At 47.5% G+C, this 20,282-nt stretch overlaps 2 protein-coding genes across 4 annotated transcripts; both read right to left on the reverse strand.

Annotated features, from left to right (window-relative positions):
• Positions 1 to 497: 497 nt before the first annotated feature.
• On the reverse strand, positions 498 to 5,347 carry LOC146759916 (uncharacterized). The gene is made up of 2 exons (XM_085554931.1): positions 4,467 to 5,347; positions 498 to 4,047 (listed from the first exon to the last, which is right to left on the reverse strand). The coding sequence occupies exons 1-2, from the start codon at positions 5,193 to 5,195 to the stop codon at positions 823 to 825; spliced, it is 3,954 nt and encodes a 1,317-aa protein (XP_085411057.1). The 5' UTR covers positions 5,196 to 5,347; the 3' UTR covers positions 498 to 822.
• A 3,115-nt stretch (positions 5,348 to 8,462) lies between these two features.
• Positions 8,463 to 20,135, reverse strand: LOC107307674 (ranBP2-like and GRIP domain-containing protein 3). Of its 3 annotated transcripts, XM_085554937.1 has the most exons (13): positions 18,412 to 20,135; positions 16,720 to 16,865; positions 15,733 to 15,925; positions 14,979 to 15,069; positions 14,595 to 14,804; positions 13,919 to 13,974; positions 13,615 to 13,790; positions 12,693 to 12,830; positions 12,360 to 12,606; positions 12,195 to 12,278; positions 11,591 to 11,712; positions 10,442 to 10,573; positions 8,463 to 9,377 (listed from the first exon to the last, which is right to left on the reverse strand). In XM_085554937.1, the coding sequence occupies exons 1-4, from the start codon at positions 18,487 to 18,489 to the stop codon at positions 14,992 to 14,994; spliced, it is 495 nt and encodes a 164-aa protein (XP_085411063.1). In that variant the 5' UTR covers positions 18,490 to 20,135; the 3' UTR covers positions 8,463 to 9,377; positions 10,442 to 10,573; positions 11,591 to 11,712; positions 12,195 to 12,278; positions 12,360 to 12,606; positions 12,693 to 12,830; positions 13,615 to 13,790; positions 13,919 to 13,974; positions 14,595 to 14,804; positions 14,979 to 14,991. The 3 variants fall into 3 exon arrangements, 2 of the variants coding, with proteins under 2 accessions (XP_085411063.1, XP_085411064.1); XR_014948825.1 differs by lacking the exon at positions 11,591 to 11,712; XM_085554938.1 differs by lacking the exon at positions 14,979 to 15,069.
• Positions 20,136 to 20,282: the final 147 nt, after the last annotated feature.

Below are 20,282 nucleotides of genomic sequence, written 5' to 3' on the forward strand. Positions count from 1 at the left end.
AATTTCAAGGGAGAGCTGGAGCATGTATATAAAGGATGTACAGACCTACAGTTAAGGATGTGGATTTGCATCTGAGTCCGTGCCTGCAGACGATGCAAGTGCTATGCATTGTCACCCAATGGAAATGATCAAACAGCTGCTTTGGGACAGACTGTCTATAGGGCTCAGGAAGTGTGGCCTTCCAAGGTACTTCAGGTGTCCCAAAGAACAGAGGCAAGCAGTGATGATTCCCTTCTCTCTTGATTCTAATACTTGTTGGTAGAGCGCTTGAGAAAGACTTTGGAGGCTTTCCTCAGCCTCTACCTTTCCTTGTACCTTTACAAAAGCAGACTGCCTAAAAACAAGAAGACTGGACACACTTTTTGGGTTTGGTTATTTTTATTAGTATTTTTTTAATATTATAATATATATAATATAATATTATTTATTATTGTATTTATTATATTATATATATTATGTGTATTGTGTATATTATAATATATATATTATATATATTATATAATCATATATTATAATATATATAATATATAAATAATATATAATATATATATATTTTTAGTTGTTTTGGCGTTTTTGGTGTTTTTTGTTGTTTTTTGTTGTTTTAGTCCAGTCCAATGTAATAAATTCTCAGTCTTACATGGGATGAATTTTTAAGGTCTTCCTGCTGATGGACCACACTCCACTTGAACATCAAGGGGAGCATGAGGTAGCCTTCATCCAGAAAGGTGGAATCTTGATGGGATGTTGCTGTCTTATGGAGAGGAATCTCGGCGTCCCCCAGGTTGAGCCAACACACGGACACAGATTTCTGGATGGTGACCATCACTTTCTGCCCCTGCTCCTGCTGCCTGGTCTCTCTTCGTCATCGGTATCCAGCAGGAGATCACGAAGCCCTGGAGGCACAGTGGTATCCAGGTCATCATCAGAAACTTCTTCCACCAGATTGGAAGGGACCAGTCCTCTTGTGCCGTCCGTCAGCTCTCCCAGAAACCAGCCATCCTCATCCATGTCTCCGTAGACGTAAACATATTGTCCAGCTGTCAGTGGAAGCTCTTTTTCTGGGTCCTCATTAGGGCCTTCAAAAGGATTGTAGCTGTGACGAGATAAGAATCTTCGTATTAGTGGTAGTGAGGGTCTGTGAGAATGCATGCTGCAGACTGCCACTGGCCACACTTCAGACTCCCCCAGCTTTTCCTGGGGGTTGGGGCATTCCTGTTCGGGATATCTGTGCAGCCTCAGCTTTTTCCCGATCTCCTGGAGCTGTGTGCAGTTTTCCTCCAGACGCTTGCCAAGTGCACCAAGCTTGACATCAGCCTGCTGGAGACTCTGCAGCTTCTGGCACAATTCTGGAGAACGTCCCTGTCTCAGCAGGTGGTTCTGGGCCTTCAGGGCCTGGCACTGCCTCTCCAGGTTGCTCAGGGTTCGTTGGAGGCAGCTGCACTGCTCCAGCAGCTTGCTGCTTGTGCTGCTTGGGAACCCCGGGTCTTCCTTGGCCTTCTCATTCTCCTTTTCCACATGCTGTCTTTGCAGCTGGTTGATGTCCTCTGCCTTCTCTGTGGCCTCTTCAGATGTGGAAGAGGCCTCCTTGAGCTGCTGGACTCTACGCTTGCCTAGTGCTCCTAGTTTGACCTCAGCCTGATGGAGAGACTGCAGCTTCTGGCATGCTTCTGGAGAGTGTCCCTCTCTCAGCAGGTGGTTCTGGGCCTTCAGGGCCTGGCAGTGCCTCTCCGGGTTGCTCAGGGCTGGTTGGAGGCAGCTACACTGCTCCAGCAGCTTGCTGCTTGTGCTGCTTGGGAACCCCGGGTCTTCCTTGGCTGTCTCATTCTCCTTTTCCACATGCTGTCCCTGCAGCTGGTTGACGTCCTCTGCCTTCTCAGTGGCCTCTTCAGATGTGGAAGAGGCCTCCTTAAGCTGCCGGACGCTACGCTTGCCTAGTGCTCCTAGTTTGACCTCAGCCTGATGGAGAGACTGCAGCTTCTGGCATGCTTCTGGAGAGTGTCCCTCTCTCAGCAGGTGGTTCTGGGCCTTCAGGGCCTGGCAGTGCCTCTCCGGGTTGCTCAGGGCTGGTTGGAGGCAGCTACACTGCTCCAGCAGCTTGCTGCTTGTGCTGCTTGGGAACCCCGGGTCTTCCTTGGCTGTCTCATTCTCCTTTTCCACATGCTGTCCCTGCAGCTGGTTGACGTCCTCTGCCTTCTCAGTGGCCTCTTCAGATGTGGAAGAGGCCTCCTTAAGCTGCCGGACGCTACGCTTGCCTAGTGCTCCTAGTTTGACCTCAGCCTGATGGAGAGACTGCAGCTTCTTGCATGCTTCTGGAGAGTGTCCCTCTCTCAGCAGGTGGTTCTGGGCCTTCAGGGCCTGGCAGTGCCTCTCCGGGTTGCTCAGGGCTGGTTGGAGGCAGCTACACTGCTCCAGCAGCTTGCTGCTTGTGCTGCTTGGGAACCCCGGGTCTTCCTTGGCTGTCTCATTCTCCTTTTCCACATGCTGTCTTTGCAGCTGGTTGACATCCTCTGCCTTCTCAGTGGCCTCTTCAGATGTGGAAGAGGCCTCCTTAAGCTGCCGGACGCTACGCTTGCCTAGTGCTCCTAGTTTGACCTCAGCCTGATGGAGAGACTGCAGCTTCTTGCATGCTTCTGGAGAGTGTCCCTCTCTCAGCAGGTGGTTCTGGGCCTTCAGGGCCTGGCAGTGCCTCTCCAGGTTGCTCAGGGCTGGTTGGAGGCAGCTAGACTGCTCCAGCAGCTTGCTGCTTGTGCTGCTTGGGAACCCCGGGTCTTCCTTGGCCGTCTCATTCTCCTTTTCCACATGCTGTCCCTGCAGCTGGTTGACGTCCTCTGCCTTCTCAGTGGCCTCTTTGGATGTGGAAGAGGCCTCCTTAAGCTGCCGGACACTACGCTTGCCTAGTGCTCCTAGTTTGACCTCAGCCTGATGGAGAGACTGCAGCTTCTGGCATGCTTCTGGAGAGTGTCCCTCTCTCAGCAGGTGGTTCTGGGTCTTCAGGGCCTGGCAGTGCCTCTCCAGGTTGCTCAGGGCTGGTTGGAGGCAGCTACACTGCTCCAGCAGCTCGCTGCTTGTGCTGCTTGGGAACCCCGGGTCTTCCTTGGCTGTCTCATTCTCCTTTTCCACTGCATGGGAAAAGGAGAACTGTCCCTGCAGCTGGTTGACGTCCTCTGCCTTCTCTGTGGCCTCTTTGGATGTGGAAGAGGCCTCCTTGAGACACTCCACATCCTCCCACATCTGCTGAGAGCTTCTGCTCTTCTCTTCAAGGAGGCTGCACGGTCTCCGCAGCTCCTTCAGCTTACTCAGCAGATGTGTGTTCTGCTCCTGCTGCTCCCTGCACTCAGGTGGGCAGGCCTCTTGTTGCTCTGCAGCCTGAACACCCACCTCTGCTACAGCCCGATGGCAGGCCCTGGCCCTGTCGAAGAAGACGCGTGGCTGCCCCTCCACGTGCTCCAGGATGTACTGCAGGAAGCGTCTTCTCTGCTCCTGCAGCTCACACTGGAGGCGCTTGCTCTCCACGGCCTGCTCTGCACGGGACTTCCAGCAGAGCTGCCGCTGGACTTCCTGCTGCATTCTGCGGTCTGCTCTGCTGCTGCCGCTCCTCAGCAGTGCCTCCACCAGCTGCCGCTGCAGATGCCATGCCTGGTGGATGGTGTCGTTGCGCCGCTTCTGCAGCAGCTCCTGCATCTGGCGCAGCTGGGCCTCCTTCTCCTGCAGCAGTTGGCGGATCTCTGCTTTCCACTGCCTCAGGCTCTGCTCCTGCAGGCGCTGCAGCTTTGACACCCTCACCCGCTCCCACTTGGAGCGCAGTTTGTCGGCCAGAAGCTGTCGCTCCCGCTCTGCCGCCTCCTGCCGCTCACGTCTCTCAGCAGCACAGCGGTGCTGCAGCTCCTGGGAGCGGAGCCGCTCGCCCTCCAGCTGGGCCTGCAGTGCCTTCAGCTCCTGCGCCTTCTCCTCCCGTTGTGCAGGGCAAGCAGGGGGCTGTGCCGGGCCCCGGTGGGGAGAGGGCCGACTGCCCAGGAGCCCCAGGTCTTCCTTGGCTTTCTCTGGCACCTAGAACCAGAAAATCATAGAATAACAGAATGGTTTGTGTAGGAAGGGGCCTTCAAGACTCTCCCGTTCCAAGCCCATGCCAAGGGCAGGGACAGCTTCCACTAGGACAGGTTGCCCAAAGGTGCGTCCAGCCTGGCCTGGGGCACTGCCAGGCGTGTGGCAACCACAGCCTCTCCTGGGCAGCCTGTGCCAGCACCTCTGCCCCCTCATGGTGTCCCGTCTTCTTATATCTCATCCAGATCTCCCCTCTTCTACTTTCAGGGTGTTGTCCTTTGTTGTATCACTACCCTCCCTTACAACCAGTCCCTCTCCAGCTTTCCCCTGTTCTCCTTCAGGCACTGGAGGGCCACTCTGTGGTTTCCCCAGAGCCTCCCCTCCCCAGGCTGAACAATCCCCACTCTCTCAGTGTGTCATCTCACCTGGACGTGAGCGTCCTTCATGGCCGGTTGACTGGAGCCCTGCTCTGCACGGTGGCGGCGCAGAGCTCCCTCTTTTTCCTGGGAGCAGGACATTGCGTTACGGAGCACGTCTGCCCAGCTCCCCACAATGTAATAGGTGAAGAGCCTCCTCTCCAGCTCCAGCTGACGCTGGAGGTGGCGGATGTAGGCAGGCTGCTCACCATCCGTCTCCCAGCGCAGCTTGCTGAGGGCGACCTGCAGCTGGGCATGGGCCGCCTCGCTGCTCGGGGGGTTCCTCAGCACCTTGGACAGATGCTGCTGCAGCTCCCGAGCCTGGCGCAGGGCTGCATCGCAATCACGCTGCAGCTGCTCCTTTGTCGCGCGCAGCTCGGCCTCCTTCCAGAGCAGCAGCTGCCGGGTCCCCGTCACCCGCTGCCGCTGCTCCCACTCCTTCAGCTGCTGCTCTTCCTGGGCCTGCTGCTTCTCCCAGGCACAGCGCAGTTGGTCGGTCAGCAGCTGCCGCTCCCGCTCTGCCGCCTCCTGCAGTTCACATCTCTCGGCAGCCCAGCGGCGCTGCAGCTCCTGGAAGTGGAGCCGCTCGCCCTCCAGCTGTGCCTGCAGCACCTCCAGCTCCCAGCTGTTCTCCTCCTGCTGCGCAGCGCAGGCTGGGAGCTGTGCCGAGCCCCGGCGGGGAGAGGGCCGGCTGCACTTGGCTTGTCCCTGTCCCGCGCTGCCTCGCAGCACAGCCATGGGAATCTGAAGAGATTTTCGGCCTCCAAAAGCTGTAGCCAAAGGCCGCCAACAATCACTCTCACTCGTGGGGTCTGCAAGGACAGCTGCCCCTGACCCCGTAGCGCCCACTGCCTCTCGTCCCTGTCGCAAGGGTGTGCAGACAGTGAATGCCTTGGGGGTTCTGCGCCAGCACCTTCTGTGCTGTGTGCTGGCCCAGCTCATAATGGAGGGCGGGGCAGTGACCTTCAGTCCTATTGGACAGTGGGGCCTTCTGGCCCAGCTCATAATGGAGGGCGGGGCAGTGGCCTTGAACGCTATGGGGCAGTGAGACCCTGTGCCCCCAGCACGTCATGGAGGGTGGGGCAGTGGCCTTCTGCGCTGTGGGGTAGTGCAGCCTTCTGGCCCCTGCACAAAATGGAGGCTGGGCCAAAGTGGATTGAAGCGGTGTTGGGCAAAACCACCTCTCACAGTGCTGGGCTACGTGGACTTCTCTGGCACTGGAGAAGAACAGCAGCGGGCCACCCGTCTCATTGTGATTTCCATTTAGATGGCAATAAAGGAAACATCTCACCATACCTACAAGCTAGTTAAGTTAAAAGAACCTGGTTGCCGATGTACCCTGCTCAAGGAGCTGCTGGAGCAGATGGCCAGGCTGCTGCAAGAAATCAGCAGCCTGAGGAGCTCTTGGGAATCTCTGAGGGAGACAGGTAGGAGGTGGTGTGAGCCTACTTCCACCGCAGACAAACAGCCTCATCCTAAGTCCCCGCTAGTGGGAGGAGCCAATCCAGCTGCTCAGCTGCAGGTCAGAGACCTAGACAGCCCACGAGAGGAAGGGGGCTGGGCCCTCGTCCCTGCTCAGAGCAGAAGGAAGCGTCTGCCCCCAAGCTCCCACAGTGATGCCAACCCGTGCAGCATCCCCTACAGCGTCCCTGAGTAATAGATTCTGGGTGTGAGAGGTAGATTGTGTTTTTGCAGCGTAAATTGTCAGTATTTCTGTATGTAGCATAGGAAAAGTTGCCTTTCACAAAGAAAGCTTCCGAACAGAGTAAACTTGAGACTAGGGCAATCTGACCACAGTAAAATTGGCATAGGCACCAGGTGAGGTAATTATGTAGGGCAGGGACAAAAAGACAAAAAATGGACACAAAATATACACCAATTGGACAAAGGATTAGACAAAAAATAGAGAAAAAAATTGTATTAAGAAAGTAAAAAGGAAAAGAATTGGACAAAAAAAAATTGGAATAAGAAACTTAAAAGGACAAAGAATTGGACAAAAATGGGAGAAATAACTTGAAAGGAAGAGAACTGGACCTGCAGCTTCATCACAGAATCACAGAATTGTAGGGGTTGGAAGGGACCTCTAGAGATCATCAAGTCCAACCCCCCTGCCAAAGCAGGCTCCCTACACCATTGTGCACAGCTCGGCGCCTGGGCGGGTCTTGAATAGCTCCAGAGAAGGAGACTCCACCACCTCCCTGGGCAGCCTGTTCCAGTGCTCCATCACCCTCACCATAAAGAAGTTCTTGCACACATTCATGCGGAACTTCCTATGCTGAAGTTTCAGCCCGTTACCCCTAGTCCTGTCCCCACGCACTACTGAAAAGAGACCAGCCTTGCCACTATGGCTCCCACACCTCAGGTATTTATAAACCTGGATCAAGTCCCCTCTCAGCCTTCTTTTTTCTAGGCTAAACAGACCCAGTTCACTTAGTCTCTCCTCATAGGGGAGATGCTCCAGGACCTTCACCATCATTGTGACCCTCCGCTGGACTCTTTCCAAGAGATCCCTGTCTTTTTTGAACTGGGGAGCCCAGAACTGGACACAGTATTCCAGATGAGGCCTCACCAGGGCAGAGAAGAGGGGGAGGATCACCTCCCTCGACCTACTGGACACGCTCTTTTAATGCACCCCAGAATGCCATTGGCCTTTTTGGCTACAAGGGCACACTGCTGGCTCATGGGCAACCTGTCGTCCACCAGGACGCCCAGGTCCCTCTCTGCAGAGCTCCTCACCAGCAGGTCATCCCCCAGTCTGTACCAGTGCATGCAATTATTTCTTCCTAGGTGCAAGACTCTACACTTGCCTTTGCTAAACTTCATCCCGTTTCTTACTGCCCAGCTCTCCAGCCTGTCCAGGTCTTGCTGAATGGCAGCACAGCCTTCAGGCGTGTCAGCCAATCCTCCCAACTTTGTGCCATCAGCAAACTTGCTGAGGGTGGTCACTATCCCCTCATCAAGGTCATTTGGAAGTTTGATACGTATTTATTCTACCATGTCATTTTAAGAAGTCTGACCAACTCCATTTCCTTTCTGCTCCCTGCTGTTCTGTGCTGGGGAGCCCTCTGGGCAAGACACGGTGCATGGTCCAGATGAACTGCTGCTCAGCTGTGGATGCTTCCCAGCCACCACTGTTCCTGGAGAAGTCCCAGCTCAGCTGGTTCCCAATAGATCTGATGGTTTCAGGATGCATTGGTTTTCCTGCGGTTCCTTTATAGCAGCAGACAGTTCACAGGATTTGCAAATGGACCACCGGGGAAGAAGGTTGCAAGAGGCTCTGTGGCATACCGGCTGGGCGTCACATGATACGTGCTATTTTACCACTAGGCAGCTGATCTCATTCCCCCAGACACACAACTGGATAAAAATAAAGGCCTGGTTTTCCTGGGATTATCTATTGGATGAAATGCCTTTCAGGCTGTAGTGTCTGTGTCTGTGCACACAGATTTCTGCAGGACCGAGGGAAAGCTGCTTGCTTAGATTTTAAATCATGTATGAGCATCGTACAGTCAAGAAGAAATGAGCCCGTGAAATCTAGACACTTAAAGGTGTTCTGCACCCTGCTGTTAGACTGTGTTGCTAGACTTTGCATTTCTTTTCTTATCTCATTGGGTTTTAAAGCTTTCAGTAAACTTAACAAGATGGGAGTGTTTGTTCTTAAAATAGGAATATTGTGTTTTTCTGAGCAGAGCATCTCTGAAGCCCAATGAGATACTTTGGAAAAGGAAATTCTTCCGAGCGTGAGTCACGTGCAAGCAAAACAGGCCATAAGTAGGCTAATGTAAATACCTAGAATGGAGCTGGGTCCCAGTGATCCTTCTTTATGAGATATATCAGGAGGATATGAGCAAATGTTTAATGTCTGTGAAGTTCCTTTTTGGAAATTAATTGAGGAATTTCTACTGATAATCAATAAAGCTTTTTCTTATCATTATTTTTATTATTTATTTTTATTTTTTGTTTTTTCCCAGCAGTAATGCAAAAGGAATAATTCTTAGCCTAGAATTGTGCTGTTGATGGAGCTGTTAATAAATGCGCTAAAATAAGCTCATCTGGGGTTATAAGTTCAATGGTGCCACACTTACTTGGAATTGTTTTAATTATTTTTTAAAGAAACTAAGGAGTATTTAAAAAACAAACTGATGGAAACACACACAAAGATGAAAGCAAACAAACAAACAAACAACAACAAATCCCCCCTCCCCCCATCCAATCCAGACTCCTATCTTGTTTCACTGGAATTCACTTGATAAGCATTAACCCTTGGCAGCTGGCTTTGCCATAATTGCTTCCCAGAGCTCAGCCTGCATGCTTCTTAATAGCATTATCTCTGGTGGCTGTGGGTGGTGATGTCAGTCCTGAGATCGGTTCAACTTCACACTGGGGTTAACACAAACAGTTTGTACAGGTCGTCCTGGCTCACCAGCACTCCCTGCACTGTGGTACCATTCCTTTTGACCCCTTTATTCATTTCTTTTATCCATCTGATAATGATTGACGTGAAACTATCCATGGTATCTCCAACTTTCTAACAAACTGGGATACGAATCAAGGGACCTTTCTGGGTGGCCCCTCCACCCATCTTAACTTAGAGACCAGATGGGGATTGATTGGGAAATAAATTCCAAACTAACATTAAAATAAGTTTTGTATTGGTTCTGGTGTTCCGAACAATGTATTTCAGGCAGTAACCTCCACCTGTGGTGCAGCAGTGCTGCAGTGATGTTGGCAGTGTTTGGCAGATGCTGCTAGTGAGCTGTGTCTGCAGGGGCAGCACGAGTGCCAGTCTGCTCTGCTCCCAGATTTGACACAATGGAACTCAGGTTGGAACAGATGGAAGAATTCACTGGGTCTGACGTCTTCTGCAGATCTGCAATAGGTTCATGGAGCTGAAACAATTCAAACATCTCCTTATTGCTCCTGAAAAAGATTTTGCATAAAACAGTTGACATATGATCACTGAAAATTGGAGAGTTACAGCAACACAGAAAAGAATTTACAGAAAATGGCTTATTTTATGAGGAATAATTTGGATTACTTCGGGAGTTTGGTGTAATTCTGTCTCCCGGCAGAAAGTTCCCAAGGTACAGACAGAAAAATCTTGGCAAAAATCATCAGGTACTGCACTTTCACTTGACTAAGTGCTATTGAGACATCGTATAGTGGAAACTGCAAGAAAGGCTGTGAGGGCATTTCCCCAAGGAGAAGTATGATTTCAGAAACGGGACACACTCAGAAAACCCAAAATGATATCGAGGCAAATGTAAGAACGGCTGCTACAAAGCCAGTGATAACAAGAAAGAATTCACTTCCAGGAGTATTTCAGAGTCCAGTTAACAAGATTCATGACACTGGCTATAAGATCCTCTTTATTTCAAACAATCTGGATTTCTGAGCTAACTTTAGTTTACTTCCAATGAAAGCTGTGATTCAAACCAAGGTATTTCACAAGAAAACACCGCTTTCCCAGAGTTCAGATTTGTTCCTAAAAAATCCCATCAAATCCCAGAGCTCTGGAAATAATGAACTCTAAGGGAAACAACAGCTGAACTCATATGTCTGCTTTGGGAAACGAAAAAATCCCATTAAGTAACGCCCCCATGAAAGCCAGCAGCACACTTCCACTGACGCAGTAAAGATCCCTGTTGCAGCCAATCCGTCACCAGTAAGCAATGGAAACCTCTTTTCTAAAGGTTAACAATCTCCCCAAAGCCTGGACTGCCTCATGGCTGTAACTCGTGTTTTATCTGGAAAATGTCAGGTTGGCCAGTGTCCATTGTCACATGCAGCAGTAAGTGTCCAGAGGTTTTTTCCAAGGAAAATGTTTGTCACAGACAGGTAACTGCTAGCAAAGAACGTCCAGCATTGTCTGCACTGGAGCAAGCAAACAGCAAAGCAGAGGTTTTGAAAAAGGACAAAGAGAAAAGTTCCCATGTGTACTGATCTCTACAATAACCAACAGAATAATGGCAAGAAGGGATTACCTTATAGCAGAGAGGTGTTGCAGTACAACCAGGAGTTTCTCCGTATTTTGAATGTCCAGTAACGAGTCCTTTTTCCATCGCTGTGCCACCTTGCTTCGTTACTGCAGGCTGCCAGGAAGGGCTGAAAGGGACCTGCAAAAGAAAAGGGTTTTAAAATGGCTGCACAGAAGTTGGGGCAGAACAAATAGACTGGTGACTGATGGCTTTTCAGGGCTTTATATGCAACCGGAATAACTGGGTTGGTTCTGGGCACATGGTGCACAACTCAGGTAGAACTAGGAATGGCGTGGCATTGACTGCACCTAGAAACCACCGAGTGCCATCCTCCTGATGAGGAGTACATCTCATCAAGCATTATGCGACACACTGAAGGCAACAGTATTTGTGGGCACCTGCTAGATGACACTGTCAGGTGAACAAACTGACCAACAGCAAATGCCTTCAGTGCAGAAGTGGCACCGTGTGAAGAGGCAGCAGCCCGTGCAGCCTCTGTCTGCAGCGTGTGCACCAAAAAGCCATCCTGAACACAGTCCTGCCTGTCAGTAAGAGCCCAGAGATAAAGTCAGCAACTAAAGAGACCAAGTGACAGAAAGCATACTATGGATTTACAGTCCAGCTCGTGTCTAGCAGTTTGAGGCATGTTTTGTCAGAGCAGCCCAATGCTTTGGTCCATTAGTGCTACAGAACAGAAGCAGACAGCAACCTGTCTATGGGCAACTGATTCTACCAAAGAAAAATGCACTGCAGAAAGTCTTATCTCCAGCTGCTGAGAAATCAATTCCCAGTCCTACGTTCATTCAATTAAGCATGACTCATCCTTCTCCAAGGGGGATCCTCTATGAGAAGCAACATGGCAAAACGTGACCCTCTCACATTACTCAACTATCCTTCAAACCAAGGCATCTAGCATCTCAAGCTTGGATTCTGGCAGGCAACAGGTTAGGAGGCAGTGGGTTCTTTTCTCACCAATCAGATCTTACAGCCGCACTGACCTTCCTTTTTAGCAAAGCCAGACCCAAATTTCTCTTGTGCAATATTATGGCTGGTTTTGAAACTTGCAGCACATCCCTGGGATGTTTCCCACATAGTTGGATTTGGACTTTGGCATGAAACTTTGCAGTTGCTTTCTTTGGAACAGCAACAACCTACCTGTTAAGGGAGCTTGATGAAGATTTTCCGTTATCTGAGAACCATCTGACACAGCATTTGTTCCACTGGTGAGATGATACACTCACAGTGGAGTTATTACATTTCATTTCTCAAATTTCATTCTGTTAAAGACAGTGTTTCAATTAAGAAAATGTAAAGGTATTCCATAAGTACCTGAAGGAAACCTAAGCAATGATCCCTACACTCTTGCTGTTTAAAAGCACGTTGAAGGTCTGAAAAAAAAAATCAGGAGTTAACTGCTGGAATAATTCAAGATCTGACCACGCTGTACAGAACACTGAGACTGTTCTCCAAGGCCAGAACCATCCAGAACCAAGAGGATAATGGCCACGTGGATGAAAGCAGGACTCTTTCTGTTCACACAGTCCTTGGAAAGGTTCCCTTCACATCTCTGAGTCCCAGTCAGAGTTTATAGGCAACAAGTTTTACTCTCGCACTCAGTTTCAGATGTTTAGAGCTGATGTTTTCACTGAGTGATGCAGCAGTCCAGTAAGAAAGTCTGTCCAACGCTAGGATCACCAAGTACCTACCATAACGAAAAGATCTACTCTTCTGCATTGAATATAGTGACAAAGTTGTTTACCTTTAAAGCCTCCACTTGCTGACAGAGCATTTGAAGGAAAGACTGGGCATCTTCTGCCCACTGAGGGAGAGTTTTAGGAGAAAACTGGAAAACAAAGAAGAACGTACTGAACTTTGAGTTGTTATTCAAAAGTAACACTTCCCCAAAATCATATAGCTAATATACCTTGTAGCTGTCAGTTGGTGAGAACAATAACGTTTTAGATAATGGAATGGAATGTTTTACTTCTGATTCTGCAGCTTGAGAGATCTTTCCAGAGGGAAGATCCTCCTTTTCTTTCTCTTAAGGTTCTCCATTCATCAATGATCTTTGTTAGGTAGTGCTTTCTTTTCAGTAGATAGGGTTTGTGTTCTTCTCGCTCTTCTGGCAACACATCATCGTTCACAGTCTCCCATGCCTTCCTTTGGCAAAGCTAAGCAACAGCATTTAGATTAATAAGAAGCAGTTGGAATGCAAGGAACAAAAAAGCATTTGGGGTAATGCAAGTTAGCACTCAACCTCAGCAAGATTCCAGTATGAAACCACATTCTTCATAGATTCAAGTGCTTGGAAAGCATCATCAGTTTTGCCTTCAACTGCATCCATCACTGCAAATGCTATACATGCCTCTTCTTCATAGGTTGCAACCTGAAAGACCTACAACCAAAGCGAAAGACAGTCATATCTAATATACACGTGGATACTTGGAACAGCTAGTGCATCCTGGAAGTAATCATGTGGGAGGAGGTTAATGACATTACTCATTTTCCTCTAAGACAAGAAAATACTTTTCCAAGAAAGCTGGTGCTTAGGGAGTTCACTGTTTCCTTCAGTGTGTCTGGGATGATCTGATGTGTTGGTTCTAGGAGAATAGCAATGTTGATAACACACTGATCTTTGTCGTACCTGCTAAGCATGTTGTACAGAACCAAAGCCATTCTCAGCTAAGGATCCAAGGAGTTGGAAGAGAACAGAATTAGGACAGCTGACTTAAACTGGCCAAAGGGGTGTTCTGTACAGTAGGACATCATGCTTAGCCATCTTCCGGGATAAGCCAGAACCAAAAGCTTGTAATTCAATTCAATCTGCACCTGAATGTCCACATTACAGAAATGTCTAAAGAGAGGATCAGTCAGTTCAGGAATATTTTTGTTCTTTCTGATGGTTTCCAAACTAATCAGAATTTTTTTCCAGTAATATTTAATGAAATATTATTTAATGAAAATAACAACTTAGAACTTTGGTTCTAACCTCGCTCCTAATTAGAAATGCTCTACTAGAAACATAAAGCCCATTTTTACAAAGCTCTTATGTGTCTCAAACCCCTCCTGCAACATAACATTCACAGCCAAAACAAACTAGTTTTACACAATCCACAGGAATCAATTCAGAAGCTGTCTGAAGGCTTGTTTCAAATATTCCCAAACTGAAGAATTCTTACGTGTTTATTTTCTGCATAAGAGTGCAAGCAGCATCACACCAGGATCTTTGCCTCTCAGTATAGTACTGTTTGCACAGCAGTAAAGCTAAGAAAGGAGGCTGGTGCGTTTCATTCTGAGTCTTAAACTCCTCATGCAGTTCTAACTTGCTAGTGAATACCACCACAAGTAGAAATACCTGTTTTAGAAAAAATAAATAAACAACAACAATAACAAAATATTAGGTACCAAATAAAGAAAAGAACAGAAAAGAAATAAGAAAAAATAACATTGAAATGCAATTAAGATCTTGGAAAGTGTACTTACTTCAAGGACCAACAGGAAAATGTATTCAGGAGCATCGGTCTCAAGTCTTGATGTCTCTTGGGGCAAGTGAAAAAGTTATTTTAACAATTGCCTATATGCTACACATATTTCCCTTTAGCTACATCTATAAAGAGAAAGGGCCATCGGCCTTATTGTTTTGCATCCTGCTAGATTGTTTGAGATTTAATAATCTAAACACCTCTGAAAGCTAACAGCTAAGTAGAAGACTACTTCGAACTTTCTGACACTCAGTTTCTAAGCCAGACTTCACCATCAGGTCTCAGCATTTCATCCTAGAATTACTGTATCTTCATGCTTGGAAACTGCATTTGTGCGTTACAATAAAGCTATATGTGACTTCCTCTGAACACTTTCTAGTTCAGACACAAAAGGCTAAACAGACAGCTGCAATTGAAAATGAATCAGAACAGACGAGAAGACAGCACCGTGAAAGCAGGAAGTACGTGAGAAATTCTTCAGAACCCAGCATGACAATACCACCTCCCAGCAACAAGCATCAGGTGAAGCTTCATGCACATCACCCTCTTGTACTGGTGAAGGCTACGCTGAACAGCTGTTACAGCCCCAAACTCGCTGGTTGCAAAAGGAAGGAGTTACAAAAGCTCCTCTGATACAGCCATGCTTCATCTGAGTTTAAGCAAGAAACGCCTCTTACCAATATCATATTTAGAAAGTACTTTTTGCATTGGTGCTAGTGTACTGACATTGCCCATCTCATCTGTGCCAAGGAAAGAACTCTCTCGAGAAGCTGCCCTCCCAAAGAGGCTTTCAAACAACTTCAGTAAACACATTGTGCTGGCAAAAGATTCCACGGTTTCTTTCAAGAAATCTTCCTTGCCATGGCTTAAGTTCAGCAACCGATGACCTAGAAAGCAAAAATGGGATTTCACATAAAAACACTGAACATAATGAAGGACAACCCCAACAGTGGGCTGCTCTTGCTCCTTAAGGTTGGGAATCAAGCCACTTAACTCTTCAAGTAACTATTCATAAGATTAAAAGAGACCTATGGAACTATTTTATGATTAAGTCTTCTTACCAGACTGGCTTTTTCAATAACAAGCCAGCATTTCCAGCTTGTATTGTCCAGCAGAATCCGCTTTTATTAGTTTTGACTTTGGTTTATGAACCTGGTGAAGAAAGGACAGAATATGTCGCAGCTTCTACACTACAAAAAGCGGACCACTTAATTGAGTCTTGAACATGAGGGAACAGATCCTTATTTCTAGCACAAGAAAACTTTAGAAAAATATACTCATTCTGAAGGCATTCTGCAACATATCAATGAAGAAGACACAAAGTGAGTAATTTTAACTACTGCCAATAGCTGTAAGCACACACGAGAGAAAGTAATGCTCCAAACACCAGCAGCTGCACAAAGTGGAACATTAAGTGTATTTCATAAGGCAAAGAATTAAGCCTGATTTAGCTCTGCTGGCTGGCTGTGCAACAAGAAAGCCAGAGCTACTCAGTTTGCTCCTCTCCCTTCCATGCCAGTACAGTTAATGGTGTGTTTTCAGCTGTATTACAGAACAGGGAATGATCCAACTGTAGGAAATGCACCCATCAGCCTTTAGGAGGTGTTTTACTTCTGACAAGAGAAAGAGTTGATTATGTGCTTATTTCCTCCACAACATTTGAAATCACTTAAAGACATGTGGAAGAGTAAGACTTAGTGAGGAGGGAGCCATACAAGCACTTGCTAATCTTTGGAATGCAGGTGTTCCACACACGTGCAGCAGGAGTGGTCAAGAACTGCACTAACTAGAGGCAGAAAGTGAAAAGTGACTTACGTTGAAACTTTTCAAATAACACAATGCTGCCAGTTGACGCGCATCTCTCCACTGCACCTCGTTGTTCTGGGCCAGTTTTAGCAGAAACGTTCCAGCATGCATGTATAGCTGCCCTTTCATTTCCAGGAAGGAGTGAGACAGCTCCTCGGGTTCTCTCACATACTGTTTCACAGAGTGAAGGAGATGATCAAAACTAGAAGGCAGAGAAGACTCATTTTCAACTAAGTCCTGGTAAAAGCCATTGCATGCTTTGGATCAGTGTTATTTAACTGTGGACCGAGTAACTTCATGATTCAACTGCTACTACCATCTCAGCTGTTTAAACTTGAGTTGCGCAAGAAAGCAGGACAAGAGCCTCAAATTCCCAAAGCTCTTCATTTATTTTTCTTTATTTACTTACCTTCATTTATGTAAGTGAAATCAGCTGAAGTCAGTAGAAATCAGCATGAAAGAAAACATAATGGGAAGAATGGAACATAGAACTTTGCCAAGGAATTGTCTACAAACATTGTTTTGCACTACTCCAGCTACGCTACAGATGATACACCTTGAAGTCAGCTGGATTAGCTGGCCCTACCAGTTTCCCTGAAGGAGAATGTTCTTACTGAGGGTGGCCTTCTGCTTCCCATTTGCACTTACAGTTCTTCACTATTTCACTGCAGGTTACATTAAGTTGACCAGGACAAAACTGGTCCACTGCTGAAGTATAGAATAATGTTCTCTTACTGAAGAGACAGAAGACAAAAGACCCAGGATATCGCAAGTCTTCTCCAAGGCTTGTAGCTTGGGCAAATACATAGCTTGGGCTTCAAGCCTTCTAAGAACCTTTATTTGTGGTTAGTACAGAGAAACTCCTCTCTTGTCCACAGACTGGTTACTCGGGTGAACTGATGCCTGCTAGATGCTCTGTGACTAAGAAAAACATATTCTGTTCTGGATTGTTTCCGTTTGTTTGCTTAAAAGAATACAGAAAAGATAAAACAATACCTTTCAAGTGCCTCTCTGCACTGACAGACATCTCCCGAATCAAATTTCACTTTAGTAAAGCTAGAATGAGCCAGTAGATAAACGCTCTTGATAGCTCTCCAGTTCTTTGTATTCGATTCCAAGTCCAGGGATGAGCCAAGGTATTCCTGAAAAATAAAGTTCATCAGAGGATGAGGAACCACCATCTTTCTGTGAAGGCAAGGACATCACTCGTCCAGAACACACTTCTACCAAACTGAGTTTCACAGGTCAGGCATTAACATATCCGTCAGCAGTGAAGTTCCAGGAATCCACTGCCTGAACAGTTCTCTCCTTGATGGAGCTGCTCTATCTAGCTTAAACCTGAGGTTAGAAAATAAACAAGGCTTAACTTGAGGAAGAAAATCCCCATTAAACAATTGGCTTCAATAGATTTTCATCCTTTGGAGGAGTGAAATCCCTTGAGCAATAGCTGTCAGTGGAACGAAACTAAGAGACTATGACCAGTTTTGTGGGTACGGAAGATTGTGACAGGATCAAAAGATGATGAAATATCTTGTGTCTTTACGACACAGGAACACAATTCCAAGCTTGTCTCCAGAGGTATTTGATTTTCTGCCTCCTGAATATGGAGCACAGCATCTCTTAATTTATTGTGTGAGTGGTACAATGCAACAAGTCTGATGTTAAGGTAAACGTCATCAGGTCTTGCACGGAGTTCAGCTTGAGTCATATGAAGGAGCTCATTCCAGCCATCTTCACCTAGTGAAGTTCTAGTAACTTCTCCTATTAAACATCAGGGCAACACATTAATTTTCTTTTTCCACATCAGGCTTTTCAACAACCACACTACCTGACAGCTTTCTCACCTCCACTACACAGACTACAGACTTGATGAAATTGCTCCACCATCTTAGAAATGCGATAACGGGGAAAAAAAACTTCAGAATGTGCCTCTTGCAGATGCAAATTTAGGGCGGTCTGACTGTTTGACTCAGGGACAGCACATCTTCTGACGGAATAGCTAGTCCAAATAAAACAACAGAAAACCACCTAAGGCCTCGGAGAACCTCGATGTCATTGCTGCTGTGCTACATAAAACTAAGTGCCAAAGTGACGTTGTATAACTGAAAGCATTTGCACAGCAGTTAAGAATGTCAGCCACTTCCTACGCAACGAAAATACTGTGAGAAATGACAAGGTGACATGCTATCTGATCTGCTAATCTGATCAACAGTTTCACTCCTAAGAACGATCCACATACAATTAAGCCCCTGTGATGCTGACAAAGTAAACCAGTTTAGCATAATGATTTAAACCATTTCCATGTAGGAAACTTTCCACGTGTTCCCAGGCAGTAAAAATGCCATCATCCAGTTCAGCGGTATATACACACAGCTTTGTGAATCTCATCTATGCCTCACACACACAAAAGCAAAATGGTAGGCAATCCTGCTGAAAACAATGCCATGCCTCCAATCCTTCCCATACCTACCATCCTCACACACTAAAACTCAATGGGGATTACTCTTCTTTCAACTCAGACATTTCCTTTAACATAGCATGCAAACTAAATTTACCCTCTAAAAAGTTCAGCAGGCTGTGGCAGAGCGTCCTTCTGCAAAGGAAAACACAAAATCTACTGGGACTTGGAACTACTTTGTATATCGAGATCAGAAGGAACTAGGAAGTTTTCAAGTACAAAGAACTTACATTTCCAGATTGCTTTTTCCAGACTGCTGTTCCAGCAGTGACAACAAGCGCAGGCACCCCAGAGGATGTGGCAGGCATCGATGATCTGCTGGCATGGATCAGCGAGGATGAGTTTGGGCACAGCACAGCTGGCAAGGGATGCTGGGGTGGCTGCAGCAAGACAAGAGCTCCTCTAGCCTGAAGATCTCCATCACCATTGCTGCTGTCAACAACTCTGCTGCCTTGTTTTCCTCCTGGCCAACTGGAGAGCTCTGGACAGCACTTGCCATGAGGGAGGAGGTTCAGACAGTACCCAGGTGGCACATTCTAACCTCATTCATTTCCCGCTCTCCAGCATCTCACCCAAGGCATTACACTATCCTTCTTCCCATGGTTGGGGGGGGCTTTCCCTTTGGAGCTGACCTTCCCCCACAACCCCACGCTGCTAGGCTCTGCCCAGGGAGATATGTTCCACACATTCCCAACCTGATGCTGTCACTCAGTGGCACATTTGTCACCGACATGCTCGCTGTGGGTCCTAAGGAGGGCTGGGGGTGTCCTGTGAAAGCAGCCACAGTGACAGACCTGGTCCTGAGCCCTAGAACACACGGATCCCGGAAAACTACTTTTAATACTGCCAACGTCAGCTACATCTCATCCCCTTGGGACTCCATTTGGGGGTTTTGTGGGAGCTAACTGCTTCCCCTGTTTCAAGCTGGTGCTACCCCGTGCTTGTTGATGCTTTGTGCTCTGGCAAACACGCCCATAAAGGCTAAAGCTACGCTGCACCCTCACTTTAAGTCAGACATTGTTCAACCAGTTCAAATATTCCCAGAAACAGAAATACAAAGTAGAAATTCTCTCGTACAAATCTATGCCTGGATTACCGTTTCTGCACACCAAAACTAATTCCGACATAGAGCTGCGGTGCAGGCATTGGACACTTAGCAGAGCAGGAGAAGAGCAGGAGACGGGAAGAGCGGATACAGGTAAGACGGAACTAAAGAAGAGCAGAAGAGAGGAATGAGAAAGGATGCAGGTAAGAAAGAAGAGCAGCGGACAAAAGGGGCAACACAGGAAAGGAGTGGAGGCAAGCAAGTCAGCAAAACAACGGGAAGAGAAGATGAGCAGAAGAAAAAGGAGAGGGTGAAAGTAAGGAAGACACGCAGACGAGGAGAAGAGCAGAAAGGGAGATGAGTGGATACAGGTAAGGCAGAAAGCCAGAAGTGGAGAGGAGCTGAAGAGGAGAAGAGTGAATGGGCGCATGGCAGAAGGACAGAAAACGGGAAGAGAGGACACCGGTCAGTGAGAAGTGCAGAAGAGAAAAAGAGCAGAAGGGAGGAAGAGAGGGCAGAAGAGCAGAGAAGGAAAAGCGCCCTGGAGCAGAAGAGCAGATAGTGGTCGGAAGAGAAGAACAGTAGAGCATGAGAGGTGCAAAGAGGATGCAGTGAATTGGGAAGAGCAGATGAGAAGAACAGGAGAGGATGCGGGTAAGAAAGAAAAGCAGAAGAGGAGAACACGTGCACAAGAGGAGTGAGCATCCAAGGAAAGAAAAAGAGCAGAAGAGCTGGAGAGGAGAAGAGTCAGGGAGAAGAGCTGAAGGTTGGATGGTGGATGAGGAAAGGGAAGCAGCCAAGAGGGAAGAGCAGCAAAGACAGTGCTGTGTGTTCTGCCCCAAGATATATTGGAAGCCAGGAGAAAAGGTCCACGCTCTCAGGTTAGAGATGGGACGGGAAGGATGTTTGGGTCTGACAAATGAAATCATGGCAATCTGGGGGAAAGGGGCTGAGCCCAACGGTCACAGAAGCCCCGTTGGGGGAGGGGCTCCCCTAACTGCCACTCTCCAGCTGTCACGGCAGGTAAGGCAGCAGGCTCCCCCTGCTCCCGTGCTT

Source organism: Coturnix japonica, chromosome 8 (assembly GCF_054131305.1).
Source record: "Coturnix japonica strain WE chromosome 8, WE-NBRP24, whole genome shotgun sequence".
In the NCBI taxonomy this organism is placed as follows: Eukaryota; Metazoa; Chordata; class Aves; order Galliformes; family Phasianidae; genus Coturnix; species Coturnix japonica.